Here is a 16,654-nt window from a genome sequence, read left to right as displayed (position 1 = left end):
TCAAAAAGTTTGCCCACCCCTGGTCTAGACTGTTAGAAATTTAATTTTTGCAGAGCATGCTTGCCCTGGATTTTTTGTCATTTTAATATGCTCATCCTTCACTTTTTATTTTATTATTATTATTTTTTAACTATACTTTATTGATTTTTTTAGAGAGGAAGGGAATGGGATATAGACAGAAACATCGATCAGCTGCCTCCTGCACACCCCCTACTGGGGCTGTGCCGGCAACCAAGGTACATGCCCTTGACCGGAATCGAACCTGGGACCCTTCAGTCCGCAGGCCGATGCTCTATCCACTGAGCCGAGCTGGCTAGGGCTCATCCTTCACTTTTTTTTTTTTTAAAGTATTTCTTGATTGATTGACCTTAGAGGGGGAAGAGAGAGAACGAGAGGGATAGAAACTTGGATTTGTTTTTCCGCTTATGTATCCGTTCATTGGTTGCTTCTTTTGTGTGCCCTGACCTAGGATCGAACCTGCAGTCTTGGCATCGGGATGATGCTCTGACCAACGGAGCCACCCTGCCAGGGCCTCATCCTTCACCCCTGAACTTTCAGCCTTGTTCCTGGAAACCCACTTTATTGTTGAACGCTTAATTTTGAGGCAGTAATGTCTCAGGAGACAGAAGGGGAGAGTCAGCAGTCCCAAGGCACCTTCTCACAGACACCAGGCCCCTCCTCCCAGACACCAGGCCCCTCCTCCCAGACACCCGGCCCCTCCTCCCAGACACCCGGCCCCTCCTCGCAGTCCCAGAGCACATCCAGCTCCTCCACCAGCACAGTACCAACGTCCAGCCAGTCCTCTCACTCCAGCTCGGGGACGCTGAGCTCCTTAGACACAGTGTCCACTCAGGAACTGTATTCTATTCCTGAGGACCAAGAACCGGAGGAGCCGGTCCCTGCCCCTTGGGCGCGATTATGGGCCCTTCAGGATGGATTCTCCAATCTTGGTAAGACCCTTTGTTCTGTAGTGTAATATTAACATTACCGTTGTGTTCAGAAAAAGCAATTACAGGTATTTGTGGCAGCAGAAAGCCCAAGACACTGCCGGTGGTGGGGCCTGTACAGTTGATCCAGGACTATAAGAACCTGTGCTGAGACCTGAACTTATGCCGTCACCTGTCAACTTCCCTGCACGAAAACAGCTTCTACTCACCTGGTGCTGGGTCGGGTTTTAGGACTATCTTTTTCTAAATTCAAAATAATCCTGTGAGAGTCTTAATCCTTATCTCCATTTTACAGAAGAACAAACTGAGGCTTAGAAAGAAATCGATGAACTTGTTCACAGTCATACAGCCAGGAGTTGGTAGAAGAATGGTTTGAACCTACAACTTTTATTTCTTTATTTATTTTAAATATATTTTATTGATTTTTTACAGAGAGGAAGGGAGAGAGACAGAGAGTCAGAAACATCGATGAGAGAGAAACATCGATCAGCTGCCTCCTATACACCCCCTACTGGGGACGTGCCCGCAACCCAGGTACATGCCCTGACCGGAATCGAACCTGGGACCTTTCAGTCCGCAGGCCGACGCTCTATCCACTGAGCCAAACCGGTTTTGGCGAACCTACAACTTTTACACTTTTGACCTATGTTATTCATGAGTCATTACGGAAGAAGTGAGTGGAGTGAGAAAGGTAATGAAATTAGTTGGCAGCCAAAGGGGCCTGTGGAGCCCCAGGAAGGCTTGCTGCAGCAGGAAATGAGTGTGAGAGAAAAGGTAGCAAGAGAGAGAGAGAAAGAGATATTTAAAATGGTTGAGTGGGGCCCTAGCTGGTTTGGCTCAGTGGATAGAGCATCGGCCTGTGGACTGAAAGGTCCCGGGTTCGATTCCAGTCAGGGGCACATGCCCGGGTTGTGGGTTCGGTCCCCAGTGGGCGTCATGCAGGAGGCGGCCCATCAGTGATTCTCTCTCATCATTGATGTTTCTATCTCTCTCCCCCCTCTCCCTTCCTCTCTGAAATCAATAAAAAAAAAAAGCTTGAGTGGTGTCCTGGCCACTGTGGCTTAGTCAGCTTAGTCGGTTGAGCGTATTCCCATGCACCCAGAGGTCAAAGTTGGATTCCCTGTCAGGGCACATGCCCCGGTTGTGGACTCGATCCCTAGCAGGGGGTATGGAGGAGGCAGCTGATGTATGTTTTCCTCTCTCCTTCCTAAAAACGTATTTTTTCGAATGCTAGTGTAGGAAGGAAATAAGAGAGAAAATATAGCTGGGGGGACGGGGAAAGGGTGAGGGTGCTGCAATCAGGCACGAGTTCAAGTCCCAGCTCTGTCTCTAGCTCTGTGACCTCAGGCAAATGATGTACTTTTCTGAGCCTCACAGTCTCCATCTGTGAAATGGGGAAATCATTTCAAAGCAGAGGTGAGAGAGAGCAACCAAACGTTGGGATTGAATGGGACCAAACGGAGAGATGGGTTAACTTTTCCCAGATGCCCTTAATTTTTCCAGTGATAGAGGAGCCTCTGAGACAGTGGTTCTCAACCTGTGGGTCGCGACCTCTTTGGCGGTCGAACGGCCCTTTTACAGGGGCCGCCTAAATACATCCTGCATATCCGATATTTACATGACAGTAGCAACATTACAGTTATGAAGTAGCAACAAAACACGTCATGAGGATCTGTATTAAAGGGTCGCGGCATTAGGAAGGTTGAGAACCACTGCTCTGAGAGGACAGTGAGGTTGAACTTCGAAGAGGTCTAGAATCCTGGCAAAGGAAAGGACTTACTTGAACTTTCAACTCACATGTCAAAAACCACGTATCTCTTCCTCTCTCCCCGTACACCTCTCATCCGCACCCCCTTTTTCTTTCCCAGGAGGAGGGGCCCTTCCTTCTTTGGGTTCTTGCCTCTCGTTGTCTCCCAGAGCTCCTGGTCCCCTGCCTTCTACCTTGTTCTTTCTGCCCGTCTGCACACATCTGCCTGAGGGGTCTTCTAATTGAGCAAAGGTCGGAGCGGGCCTTCCAGGGGAGGCTGCCCCTCGCACTCTCTGTCCACCAGTTCTGGGAATCGAACTGGTGACCTCTTTGGTTCTTGGGCGGATGCTCAACCACTGAGCCTCCGGCCGGACTGTGTTGAACTTTTTGAAGAACCACAAACTTGTCCACGGCGGCTGTGCCGTTTTGCGTTCCCACCAGGAATATGTGAGAGTTCCAGTTGCTTTGCACCTTCGCCAATACTTATTTCCCTAAAAAGAATAGACGGCAGCCATCTTTATGGGCGTGAAGTGGTTGCATATGTAATTTTAAAAAATATATTTTATTGATTTATTTACAGGGAGGAAGGGAGAGGGATAGAGAGTTAGAAACATCGATGAGAGAGAGACATCGATCAGCTGCCTCCTGCACACCCCCCACTGGGGATGTGCCCGCAACCAAGGTACATGCCCTTGACTGGAATCGAACCCGGGACCCTTCAGTCCGCAGGCCGACGCTCTATCCACTGAGCCAAACCGGTTAGGGCATCATTTATTAAGTTCATTGTTGGAAATTTATGTTTCTTCTCCTCCCCCCCACACCCCCTTATTTTAATCTCATAATATCTTGATCAGCATCTATCATTTTGATTGCCTTATTCGTCTGTTTTCCTACTCGTGGATTTTGTGAGCCATTTTTGAAGGTGTTTGAGAGATGAAACCCCACAGCCCCCTGGTGCGTCTGTGTTACAGAGTGCGTGAACGACAGCTACTGGTTTGGGAGGGATCGAAGCTGCGAATACTGCTTCGACGAACCACTGCTGAAAAGAACGGATAAATACCGGACTTACAGCAAGAAGCACTTTCGCATTTTCAGGGTAGGTGACAAGTAGCCACGTATTTGGGAGAGCTGGTCATCTAGTCCTCACTGTGGAAACTTTAAAAAAAACCACTTGGAAATAAAATGTCCTCTGTCTCAGGAAATGGGGCCGAAAAACTCTTACATCGCATACATAGAAGACCACAGCGGGAACGGAACCTTCGTGAACAGAGAACTGGTAGGCAGAGGACGCCGCCTTCCTCTGAATAACAATTCTGAGATTGCCCTGTCCGTGTGGAATAACAAAGGTGAGCCTTTATCTTATGGCTGTCGGGTGGGTTTTTCTCCTCCCAAATCAAAGGAAAATGGACATTGTGTGCTTTGCGGAAAATGGCTTAGGTTAAAAAAAAAAGTATGTAGGTTCGCATTCAAAATTCTACTCAGTCCTTGCTGTATTTTTAAAAAATATATATATTTTATTGATTTATTTTCACAGAGAGGAAGGGAGAGGGATAGTTAGAAACATCGATGAGAGAGAAACATCCATCAGCTGCCTCCTGCACACCCCTTTACTGGGGATCGAGCTGGCAACCCCGGCATGTGCCCTTGACTGGAATCCAATCCGGGTCCCTTCAGTCTGCAGGCCAATGCTCTATCCGCTGAGCCGAACCAGCTAGGGCAGCATAGGTATTTTACATTAGGGCAATTGATGAAAAAATTCTGAGTTCAAGGAATGAGATTAGTGTTTGTGCATGGATTTTATGCACCAGTGTGAGAAGGAAGCTGTGTATCACCATTGAAGAATGACATTTGTCATCATTTTCCATGGGTTTCATGATATTTAGCCTACCTAAATGGTTTCTTTGGGGTGAGATAGTAAATGTAATTAGAACAATTGCCTTATAGTCCATGCTTATTAAAATTTAGGACCATTTACCTCCTCTTTATCTAATGAATTCATGAGACCCATTTCTGCTCTCTTTTCCTTAGTTTTTGTATTTTTCGATCTGACTGTGGATGACCAATCAGTTTATCCCAAGGAATTAAGAGACCAATACATCATGTCAAAAACTCTTGGAAGGTAAATTTTCTTTTTTCTTATGGAAATTGTACTTAATTTTTTTTCTAAACATTGGTTATCGCTTAGTATTTTGTTCCTGGTTTTATTTTTATTTTTTCACATGCTTAGAGGAAGGGAGGGAGGGAGAAAGAGAGAGAGAGGGAGAGAGAGAAACTTCAGTGTGAGAGAGAAACATCAATCGGTTGCCTTCTGTACATTCTCCAACTGGAGATCAAACCCACAACCCAGGAAGGTGCCCTGACCAGGAATCGAACCAGCAACCTTCTAATGCACAGGAAGACGCTCAACCATCTGAGCCACTCCAGGCCGGCTTGTTCCTGGTTTTATAATATTCATTATCTATTTCTAACATAATTGTAGGCCACTAGTTTATAATAGGTGTGTCTGTTATTGATTTCCTTAATAATGATCGATTGAAATGAATATTTTTTCCTTATAAATTTTTCCTGTAATAACTTCTTAAAAGCAGTTTTAGTGAGATATAATTCACATAACATGGTTCTATTATAGAGCACAGTGTCCTATAGGACCCACCTGTAGGAGATATATTAGTTTATGGACATTAAATTCAATAAATCCCATCATGTTTTCCTATTGGCATTGGCTGCTTGGAAGCTCATAGCCAAATTTGTGTCCACCCTTAAGAAATATGTGGGACTCTTATTTTCTTCCTAAGGGAGGATTCAATACAAATCCTCTCACATGAAGCAGCTGACAGAAACTTAAACGAGTCAGTTGGTTAGAACATTGTCTGTCCTGATATACCAAGGTTGTGGGTTCAATCCCCGGTCAGGGTAAAGGCAAGAATCAACCAATGAATGCATAAGTGAGCGGAACAGCAAATTGACGGTTCTCTCTCTCTTTCTCCCTTCCTCTCTCTCTCCAAAGAGAGAAAGAAATTTATTGGCTCTTGTAATTGGGACATACAGGGGCCCAGCTGACTTCAGGCACGGCTCGACCGGGAGGACTTTGAACTTTCTGCCATTCTTTGAGTTCCGATTATGTACTTGGCTTTGTCTACAGCTCGATCTGAGGGCTCCCACAGTGTTGCCAGGGCTCTGTCTCCCTCCCCTGCTTCAGCCGCTCTTTGTGGCCCTCGTAGAGAATTGCTTTCTCTGCGCGGCAGGAAAAACGGCTCCCAGGAACTCCACATTCCTGTTTCCTTTCTTCCAGAAACCACAGCAGAGAGAACTGCTTCTCTCCCAGCATCAGCCTTTGATTCTAGGGAAAACCTCTGATTGGCTTAATTTTACATGTCCCCCCGCCCCCCATCGTTCTAGCAGTGTATATTGTACTGTTATAGACATTCCACTGGACTCTGGAAAGATTTCTTGGGCAAAAAGTGACTGTTAGCTGCAGCAGGAGGGGAATTGGAGAAGGTCTTGCACATTTTCCAAGATGTATTGATTGATTGATTGATTGATTTTGTTAATCCTCATCCAAGGATATTTTACTATCGATGTTTAGAGAGTAGGAGGGAGGGAGGGTGAGAGAGAGAGAAACAGAAGCATCAGTGTGAGAGACGCATCAATTGGTTGCCTAGGTGTAAGCAGTAAAACTATAAAACCGTAAGAAGAAACCACGACCTTTGATTTGGCAGCGGTTATTGAAATGTGCCACCAAAGCGCAAGCAACCACAGAAAAAACAGATACATTAGACTTCGTCAAATTTAAAAACTCTTTGTGCATCAAAAGGCATTGTCAGGAGAGTGAAGTACAACTCACAGAATGAGAGAAAATATTTACAAATCGTATATCATAAGGATCTTGTATCCAGAAGAGAGAACTCTTTAACGACTCAACAATAAAAAGATAACGCGATTTATAAATGGGCAAAGGAATGAAATAGACGTTTCTCCAGAGAAGATATACAAATGAGCAAAAACCACACGAGAAGATGTTTGGCATCATTAGTCATTAGGGAAATGCAAAGCAAAACCACAATGAGATACCACTTCACACCCCAGGATGGCCGTAATATAGAAACGGAAAATAGTAAGTGTTGGTGAGGATGTGGGGAAATTGGACCACCCCCCCTCCCTCCCCCCATACACTGCTGTTGGGGTTGTAAAATGGTGCAGCCGCTGGGGGAAATAATTTGGTGGTTTCTCAAAATATGAAACAGAATTACCATATGACCCAGCAATTCCCTTTGTAGGTAGATCCCCCCTCTTGATGGAAAACAGGTGTTCAAACAAAAACATACGCATGAATGTTCATTTCAGCTCTATTCACGATAGCCAAGAGGTGGAAACAACCCAAGTGTCCATCAACAAGGGAATGGATAAACAAATGTGATATATCCAAATAATGAAATAGTATCTATATATATATATATATAAACTCCTAAGCAACCGTTATGACTGGACGAGATGGTAGCTATGACGCACACTGACCACCAGGGGGCAGACGCTCAACGCAGGAGCTGTCCCCTGGTAGTCAGTGCGCTCCTACAGCCAACCTTCTGTGGCTGGCCAGCCTCCTGCAGTCCCTACCCCCGGGCAGCCGACCCCAATTGGGACTGGGCAAGATGGCCCCGATCGGCCCCAGTTGCAGGCCAACCGTGCATGAATTCATGCACCAGGCCTCTAGTCTAGCTATAAAAAGGAATGAAATACTGATACATGATACAGCATAGATGAACCTTGAAAACATGCTAGGTGAAAGAAGCCAGTCACAAAAAGCTACATAGTGTATGATCTTATTGTTAATGAGAGATTCGAATTAGGCAACTTCACAGACAAAAAGCAGATCCGTGGTTGCCAGGGGCTAGGGGCACAGTGGAATGGGAGAGTGAATGCTTAGTGCGTATGGGTTTCCATAGGTAGGAGTGATGATTGTACATTATAGATGTACTTAATGCCACTGAATTAAAACACTTTAAAATGATTACAGTGGTACATTTTATGATCCTATATAATAAAATATGATAAGTATCTGACTGTTCGACCAGTCGCTATGACGCACACTGACCACCAGGGGAGCAGATGTTTTGATTGGTAGGTTAGCTTGCTGCTGGGGTCCGCCTGATCTGGACTGGGCATGAGGGACCGGACAGCCCTGGAGCCCTCCTGCGGTCCCTCCCTAACCCCGATCGTGCACCCGTTAGGTCCCTCGGCCCGGCCTGCACCCTCTCGCAATCCAGGACCCCTCGGGGGATGTCGGAGAGCCGGTTTTGGCCGATCCCTGCAGGCCAGGCTGTGCACCTGGCTTCTAGTCTTTATATATACAATATACAATAAAAAAATGTCATGGAAAACCCTTCACACCACCCTAAGCCCATAATAGTTATGATGGTTTACTTCATACGGTAATGAATGATTGGTACTTAAGGAGCCATGACCTTGGGCTGACCCCAAACTTTGGAGAACAGAGCCTGTGTCGAATTAACTGTGTACTGGGGGGTATCCTAGGTTAGCGTTTTCTCCTCTATTATAGTATCCCAATTAGTTGCAAACCTTTGCAAGCAGGTGATAATACTTTTGGTGTCTTAGGTATTGTGATTTTATTCAGGGTGCAATTCATGGCATCCACTACTTAGGCACTTTGAAGACAAAATCAAGAAATGCATCGATGAAAGTAATTTGCAGATGTTGTTTGCTGTCGCTTGTTCGGGCCCTCATTTTTGACGGGGCCTTTTTTTGTTTGCTGTTTGATCTCTGAGATAACACATTTCTCTCCGATCTGTTGTTAGTGTCTTTATTAGACGTTCACCATCTGAAGTGACAGTAAGACAAGTCTGTCTCAGCTCAAAAAAAGTGGGATTTGGAGCTGACCTGATGTTGTTGGATGGTCCACATTTTTTAAAAAAATATATTTTATTGATTTTTTTTACAGAGAGGAAGGGAAAGGGATAAAGAGTTAGAAGCATCGATGAGAGAGAAACATCCATCAGCTGCCTCCTGTACACCCACCCCCTACTGGGGATGTGCCCGCAACCGAAGTACATGCCCTTGACCGGAATCGAACCTGGGACCCTTGAGTCCACAGGCTGACGCTCTATCCACTGAGCCAAACCGGTTAGGGCTGGATGGTCCACATTTACCTGTGCCCTTGACGTGCTAGGTTGGTGAGGTTTCACTGTGTTCTCGATAAATAGGGACAATGGAAGGATTGTATATCGACTTAGTGCGTGCGTGTGCAAGAAAGAGAGAGAGATGGAGAGAGAGAGAGAGAGAGAGAGAATGTGAGAGAGAGGGAGAGATCTTGTGCAGGGCCCATTCTAACGTTCTCTGCGTTGTTCCAGTTTTTTTAGCGCATGTGCTGCGGAAGCAAGCACCGGACCGCCTGTATCTCGTGATCGTTGAGGCCAGCGCGGGAGCGGTGGGTATCCTGATGAAGAACAGAGTCTGACCGTCATTTTCTCTGTTTTTCCGTGTAGCGGTGCCTGTGGGGAGGTGAAGCTAGCCTTTGAGAGGAAAACATGCAAGAAAGTAGCCGTCAAGATCATCAGCAAAAGGAAGTTTGCTATTGGCTCTGAGAAAGAACTAGTAAGTACCTGTGTTTGGCTGCTCAGCTGCTCCGTAACATTCTTAACTTCCCAGAATAGGTTTGGAATGGCCATTTTCCACGTCGGGAAGAATTCACTGCTCAGATACGTGAATTTGCATGAAGGAACATGGACAATTTTTTGAGTGTATTCAGCTACTCTAGAAACTTACCATTTGGCTCCAAAAGATACTTGGTTGTACATAATGAACGAGCAGGAAGTTGATTTTTTTTCTTTCTTCCTCCTTCTAAGTTGTCACAAGACTGTTTTTACAATAAATGAAAGGAAATTAGGAGAAAAACATCCAGCCGTATCCCCACCACTGCCACTCCACAGCTGTTTGCAGTTTTCTTTTTTCCTTTCTAGTCTTTGTGCATGTGAATTCGTGTTTTTAGATGGTTGGAATCACATTGTATATACAGTTTTCTATTCTGCCTTTCCATACAAGCATTAAGGCATAAACGTTTCCCTAATGCATTCTTTTTTCACGGTCAAGTCTCTATTTCATCGGCTTTATCATAATGTATTCAGCCATTTCTCTGGTTGGTCATTTAGATAATTTCTAATTCTTGGCTCTCCCTGGTAAATGTGGCAATGGATATCTCCCTGTTTATAGGTTTTTTGAAATCTTAATTAAATTATTTCAATAGTCTCTTCATTTGCTAGCCATTCGTTTTAGGGGATACACTTACTGCGTGAGTGAAATGGCCAAATGTATTTGGCCACAAAGTAATGTAAAATGGTTCCACAAAGTAATGTAAAATGTGGCCCGTAAGCACGTTTCCTCTGTGGCCAGCTTTTTCTGGCCATTATACTTTAACATTCTTTAAAGATCAATCCCCCCCACCCCCCAAAACAATGCCATTCTCACATAGCAAGAGGAATTTCCTTTCTGTGTTCACTTTGTTATAGAGCTTTTCCCCTGTGATTCTGGATTTGTTTCCCATTTGTGAGAGAAAGAAAATACCTACCAGATTCTTAATGACTTGCAGCACAATTTTAGTTCTTAATTTCATCTTTCAAATCATCGTGAACTCTTTTAGACCTCCCTGTCATCAGAGCACACCCTGACTTAGTAATGAGTTTAACGGCTTACAGGAAGGGGCAGGCTTTTAAAATTAAACATCTGGGTTTCTTAGCTGAAGTCCATTTTACATAAATAGGTAATTCTATATCCTCTCTGCTTGTGGAGGGTGTAGCCCATGAGGTTGAGTAACTTGATTCATCCTTTCGGAATTGTAATGGAGGAGAACTTCAGTGTCCTGAACCTTCCTCTAGTTAAAAGTCTCAATAAATATGTCAGCCTGCAGTTGAAATGGAAACCTACGTCTGTTCTATTATGAGATATTTGACTTGACAGTTTCTTCGCATAGTTCAATAAAATAGCCTTTTTGTCAGTGGTTTTGTTTTATAATTTTTATGACTGCAGACAATTCCACAGCTAATGAGACAAGCAGAATTTACCAGGTAAGCATGAGAACAGTGGAAATACTTGTTTTTGGCTGTGGGAACTGGAGCAGTTGGCTTCCTTTCTCTGAGCCTCAGTTGCTCCATCTGTAAAATGGGGATAATTATAGAAACCAGTTCACTTGGGGATTATGTGGCTTATGTGGCCTTATCCTTTTAAGTAAAGAGCTTGGGATAAAGCCTGGTCATTTTTTGAATGCTTCCTGTTTGCCATGCACTTTATAGAGTGATTTTAAGTGAGTTGTTTCAATGATTAATCTCTAGGCCTTGATTTCTCTATATGAGTACAGATGGGTTTGGAACTCAGGCAGCTGTTACTCAACTAAGTTTAACTGTAAACATTTTCTAAATATTGGCTATTATTATTATTAATAATAAACTCTAATGTTATTTTTTTATCAAAGGATCCAGCTCTCAATGTTGAAACAGAAATTGAAATTTTGAAAAAATTAAATCATGTAAGTACTTCTGTGAAATATGGCGCATTCTTAAAATCATTTATCTCAAAATATGGGAGGAGTGCAAAGCATTTCAGTAAAATAAAGCTAGCATGAAATGTGAGTTCCTTAATTGTGTGTGTACATGTGTGTACATATGCATGCATATGTGTGTTTAATTGTCATGTAGCTGGAAAGAGCTTTACCCTGAACTTTTGAAAGGACAATACTGTGCAAAGATTTCATGATTAAGTAATTATGTGATCTTTACACTGACTTAGTTCTTGAACAGAAGACATAGTAAATCTCTTAAATTTCATTTATTTATTTTTTAATCCTCACCAAGGATATTTTTCCATTGATGTTTAGGGAGAGTGGAAGAGAGAGGGAAAGACAGAGAGAAACATGGAAGTGAGAGAAACACATCGATTGGTTGCCTCCTGCACATGCCCTGACCAGGGCCTGGGCCGGGAAGGAGCCCGCAACCGAGGTACATGCCCTTGACCGGAATCGAACCCGGGACCCTTTGTTCTGCAGGCCAACACTTTGTCCACTGAGCCAAATCGGCTAGGGCAAAGCTCTTAACTTTCATATCTCCTTGAAAATGGGAGGCTCCTGTAACGTCCCCCCTGTGGTTCCGTTTGTGCAGAGCTGAGCGGCCTGCCACCTGGCAACAGGGCGGGCACCCAGCTGACCTGCTTTCCATTCAGGCGCCTTGTCAGGCTCCTCCGGGTTATGAGATGTCCTCGCCTGTCTGTGCTGTGGGGCACTGAGGAGGGGGCTGGGAGGAGAGCGGCCTGCTTTCCTGGGTGCCAGCCTTACCTGTGACGCGGGAACCAGTCCCTTGCTAACTGGTGGGTGGCGAGTTCCTTGTGCGTCCACACTGAGGAGCCAGATTAATTCTGCTCTGCCCTCTCCCCTGCGTGAACTTCACAAAAGTGTCCCAGGACGGGGCCAGATGCCTGGTCTTGGCCTCCCCGGCTCTCTGGGCAGTTGCTGGGAGTCCCGCTCTTGTGTGTTTTTTTTCCTCTTGGGAGCTTCTCACTCCTTTCCCTCTTCTCCCCCTTTAGCCTTGTATCATCAAGATTAAAGACTTTTTTGATGCCGAAGATTTTTATATTGTTTTGGAATTGTAAGTAGTGAGCTGCTTAATCTGTTTCCGTTTCAATGCTTGTTTAAAGACGAACGCTGGCTTGCATTTCTCGTCCTGGGGACCCTGGACAGATGGGTGTGGTGGTGGTGGGGCCCACAGAGTGCTTGAGGGGTTTCATCCCGTATGGGAAACTCCTCCAGTGTGTCCAAAGGCAGGCGGCTTAGAGGGCCCTGGGTCTGAGGCCTGTGTTCGAATCCCACTCTGCAGGTGAGGAGCTGACTGCCCACTGTTAGACCTCTCGGGGTCATTTTCCTGGTGTTAAATGGGGTGATAATGACACCACATTCGATGAGGGGGGATCATTGACCGGCCGCCTCCTGCACACCCCTGACTGGGGATGGAGCCCACAACCCGGGCATGTGCCCTGACCGGGAATCGAACCGTGACCTCCTGGTTCATAGGTCATCACTCAACCACTGAACCACACCAGCTGGGCTCTTCTCTCTGTTTTTAGGAGGCAGAAACAAGATCAAAGAGGTTGCAGAATTTGCCCAAAGCGCCTCAGCTGGGAAATTGTGGAGTTGGGCTTTAGTCCCCTGATGATCTGGCTTCCTACTCCTGCTTGCTGCTCTATGCCAGTCTCAGAATCTAACTGGGAGTGTGATTAAAACGCCAACTCCTGGGCCCTGCCTCGGATCCACCGAGTCAGATTTTTTTTTTTTTTTTAAATAGTGGGCTTTTATTTTATTTCTTTAAATATATTTTATTGATTTTTTTTTTTTTTTACAGAGAGAAAGGGAGAGGGATAGAGAGTTAGAAACATCAACCAGCTGCCTCCTGCACACCTCCTACTGGGGATGTGCCCGCAACCAAGGCACATGCCCTTGACCAGAATCGAACCTGGGACCTTTCAGTCCGCAGGTTGACGCTCTAATCCACTGAGCCAAACCGGTTAAGGGCATGAGTCAGAGTTTTTAAAGCTCTCCAAGTGTCGGCATTGCCCACTGCACCCTCTCCCCATCTTCCCTTGTTTCTTAGTGTCCACTGGGGACATCCTCCTTGTGGATGAAGCTTCTGACCTCCTTGCCTTGACAGCGGGAGTCGAGGGTGAATAAAAACGGCAACTCTAGGCTGGTCTTCGTGGGTTTGTTTTGTTTGTGTGATTGTTGTCCACCCGCGTGGCTTTCCCTCCGGCATGAACGCCCCGCTGTGCCCGTGTGTTTCAGGATGGAAGGGGGCGAGCTGTTTGACCGGGTGGCAGGGAACAGGCGCCTGAAAGAAGCGACCTGCAAACTGTATTTTTACCAGATGCTCCTGGCCGTACAGGTAAGGAGCCCCCGTGCTTAGGGCAGCCTACTCTCTGGTCGGCGAACTACTCCCTGAGTCTGTCAGAAAGCGAGGGCGCGAGGGGCAAACCTGGAGAACAGAGTGTGTGTGTGTGTTGTTTGTTCTTTCTTGGCAAAAACACCTCCCCCTTTGACTCAGATGAGAGAGCTCTGGCTGTGAAGCTTGAGAGAGAGTAAGAAAGGGAGTTAAAGAAATAAACACGTGGTTCCCGTGTCTTCTCTTGAGCTTGGAGGGGCCTTGATCGCTACTTCTGCCTGATCCTTGTAGAATCTCCCCTTACCTCTCTCTTTTTAAAAAAAATATATTTTATTGATTTTTTACAGAGCAGCTGCCTCCTGCACCCCCCCCACTAGGGATGTGCCCGCAACCAAGGTACATGCCCTTGACCGGAATCGAACCTGGGACCCTTGAGTCCGCAGGCTGACGTTGTATCCACTGAGCCAAACCGGTTAGGGCTTATCTCTCCTTTTAAAAACAAAACAAAACACGTATTTATTGATTTCAGAGAGAAGGGGGTGGGGAGAGGGGGAGAGAGAGAGAGAGAGAGAGAGAGAGAGAGAGAGAGAGAGAGAGAAAGAAAGAAACATCAATGATGAGAGGGACTCATTGATTGGTTGCCTCCTGCAGGACTCCCCACCCCCCAGTCCCCTACTGGGGAATTGAGCCCACAACCCAGGGCATGTGCCCCTAACTGGGATTGTACCCGGGTCCTCCTGATCCATGGGGCGATGCTCAATCCACTGAGTCACCACAGCCCGGCCATCCCCCGCACCGCCGCCCCCCCCGCCCTCGTACCTCTTGCTGGGAGAGGACCGGTATGAGGACAAGGCTGGCAAGTTGGGGTGATGGTGACATTGTGAGCGCTCCCCGTGGCTGGTACTTGGTGTTCCCTTCACACGCAGCATCTGCTACCTGCAGCGGCCAGGCGGGTGGGCTGCCTTCTCTTCATTCCATGGAAGAGCTGCGTGGAGGAACAGCTGGTGGCATTCTGCCTGCTTTGAAGAACACCCTTTCTCAAACCACATTTGGGCGTGGCGCTTCTCAGCCAAGGTTTCTCCCCTTGCAGACCTACTCTGTGCAGGAAATGCGGAGTTGAGATGATTTTGCCCAACGGAGCACATGTAAGGTAGCTAGGCTAGGCTCCATGTCCAGTAGGTTATGTTCATTAAATGCATTTTGACTTCAGATATTTTCAACTTACGGGTTTATCAGGAGGTACTCCCATCGTAAGGCAAGGAGCATCTGTATTTCAGAGCATAGAGTTTTCGAAGACGAAGTAATTGCTCACTTCGGCGGATTTGTTACCTGTGGGTATTTAAACAAACTTACAATTTGCACTTTACAGATTCCCTTTAAGAATATTATTCTCAGGGTTGGGATAACCCAAATGTATCATCTTGGGGGAACTTTTATAGTTTATTTTATAATATGGTCTTGAGAATATTTTATATCACCCACTTATATTTTTCTTTTTGAAATTGACACCTTATGTCTCTGCCAACCTGAAGCGTTATTTATTATCTTGAAAAGAGAAGTAAAATGCCCACCTGCTGTCATAAGTTGCCTTTTTTCATTTCTGAACTTTTTAAAGACTTTCCTGGAAACAAATTTGTAAACACTCACCCCTTCTACCCAGGAGTTTTTCTGCGATTTGGGGAAATATATGTGTGAGGAACGTGGCTTACAGTTTCACCCCTATGTGAGACGTATGTGTTGTGTGTGTTGTCTCTACTCACATGCATACTCCTTAAATTAAGGACCATGCCTCCCTTTCTGTGTAGTACCTTCATGAAAACGGCATTATACATCGGGATCTAAAGCCAGAGAATGTTCTGCTCTCGTCTCAAAAGGAGGACTGTCTTATAAAGGTAAGAAATATATGTTCTATATGTGGCCATTCCAATAGATTTCTGTTCAGAAACTGGTAGATTCATCGGGTACAAAGTCTGAGCATAAAAAGGTTGAGAATTTGATCTTTCCACTTTTAGCAATTATTTTTACAGAGCAGGTGGCATTTATTGTTTTAATCCAGATTCTAATGAGCATTTGTTGAGCTCCACTATGTACAAGCCACCTTTATGTTCGGGGGCGATGGGGGGGTGGGGAGTTATCTAATTGGAGGGTCAATTACATACATCCCATCTTCTCCTTCCCTCTATCTGAGGCAGTGCTGCCCAAACCTGGCTTTACTTTGGAATCTCTTATTGATTAGAATGAATGAATAAAGGAATGAATGAATGAATGAATAAGTACCATCATGATGTCCAGGCTGCCCCCGTGGGTCTCTGGAGGTGGCACCCAGGGATACATTTTTTCCCCCAAGTTCCTCAGATATTCGAGTGCGCAGCCAAGGTTGAGAAACTGGGTTCTAAGAGGAACCATGCATAACTAATCAGAATTCTGGAGTGTGTGTGATAGGAGTTACAAACCTTCTGTAAGGTTACAGAGAACACAGATAAGTTGGCATAAAGCCTGGGCCTTGGAGAGTTCTTGGCTCAGGAATCTTAATATAAGCAAAATTAAATAACTTGAAAAGCTCAGAATTGCCTTGAATTAGACACGAATTTGTAGGTTCCAGATTAGCAGCAGACATGAACTGGAGGGTAGAAACTGATCTAACGTGCCGGTCTTTGGGGGCTGGCAGGCTAGAGCAATCTTTTTATTTTATGCTGTCATTAAAACCGATCCCTTTTTGTCTTTGGTTTTAGATTACTGACTTTGGGCAGTCCAAGATATTGGGGGAGACCTCTCTCATGAAAACCTTATGCGGTACCCCGACTTACTTGGCCCCTGAGGTTCTTAATTCCCTTGGGACTGCTGGGTATAACCGTGCTGTAGACTGCTGGAGTTTAGGAGTTATTCTTTTTATTTGGTAAGAAACCATGGCTTCCGAGACTGGTTGGAGTTAATTAGGTGAAATCAGAAACATGTCCAGGTTAGAGGGCTTGTGTTTAATTTAGGTCACTTTTTTTTTTTTTTTCCTTTTGTTTAAGAAAAATGGAATTTTT

At 45.3% G+C, this 16,654-nt stretch overlaps 1 protein-coding gene across 1 annotated transcript in view; it reads left to right on the top strand.

The window, feature by feature from the left end:
- The window catches only part of CHEK2 (checkpoint kinase 2), a 25,003-nt gene that overhangs the window by 1,936 nt on the left and 6,413 nt on the right, over window positions 1–16,654 (top strand). Inside the window, exons 3-12 of the mRNA XM_015562871.1 lie at window positions 470–950; window positions 3,666–3,790; window positions 3,893–4,040; window positions 4,723–4,813; window positions 9,195–9,303; window positions 11,174–11,227; window positions 12,277–12,338; window positions 13,526–13,625; window positions 15,428–15,514; window positions 16,355–16,518. Of these exons, the coding sequence (XP_015418357.1) occupies window positions 611–950; window positions 3,666–3,790; window positions 3,893–4,040; window positions 4,723–4,813; window positions 9,195–9,303; window positions 11,174–11,227; window positions 12,277–12,338; window positions 13,526–13,625; window positions 15,428–15,514; window positions 16,355–16,518 (1,280 nt within the window). The 5' untranslated portion in view covers window positions 470–610. The remainder of the gene's footprint in view (window positions 1–469; window positions 951–3,665; window positions 3,791–3,892; window positions 4,041–4,722; window positions 4,814–9,194; window positions 9,304–11,173; window positions 11,228–12,276; window positions 12,339–13,525; window positions 13,626–15,427; window positions 15,515–16,354; window positions 16,519–16,654) is intronic.

This window comes from Myotis davidii, unplaced genomic scaffold, assembly GCF_000327345.1.
Source record: "Myotis davidii unplaced genomic scaffold, ASM32734v1 scaffold478, whole genome shotgun sequence".
Classification (NCBI taxonomy): Eukaryota; Metazoa; Chordata; class Mammalia; order Chiroptera; family Vespertilionidae; genus Myotis; species Myotis davidii.
This window is presented reverse-complemented; position numbering and strand designations above follow the sequence as displayed.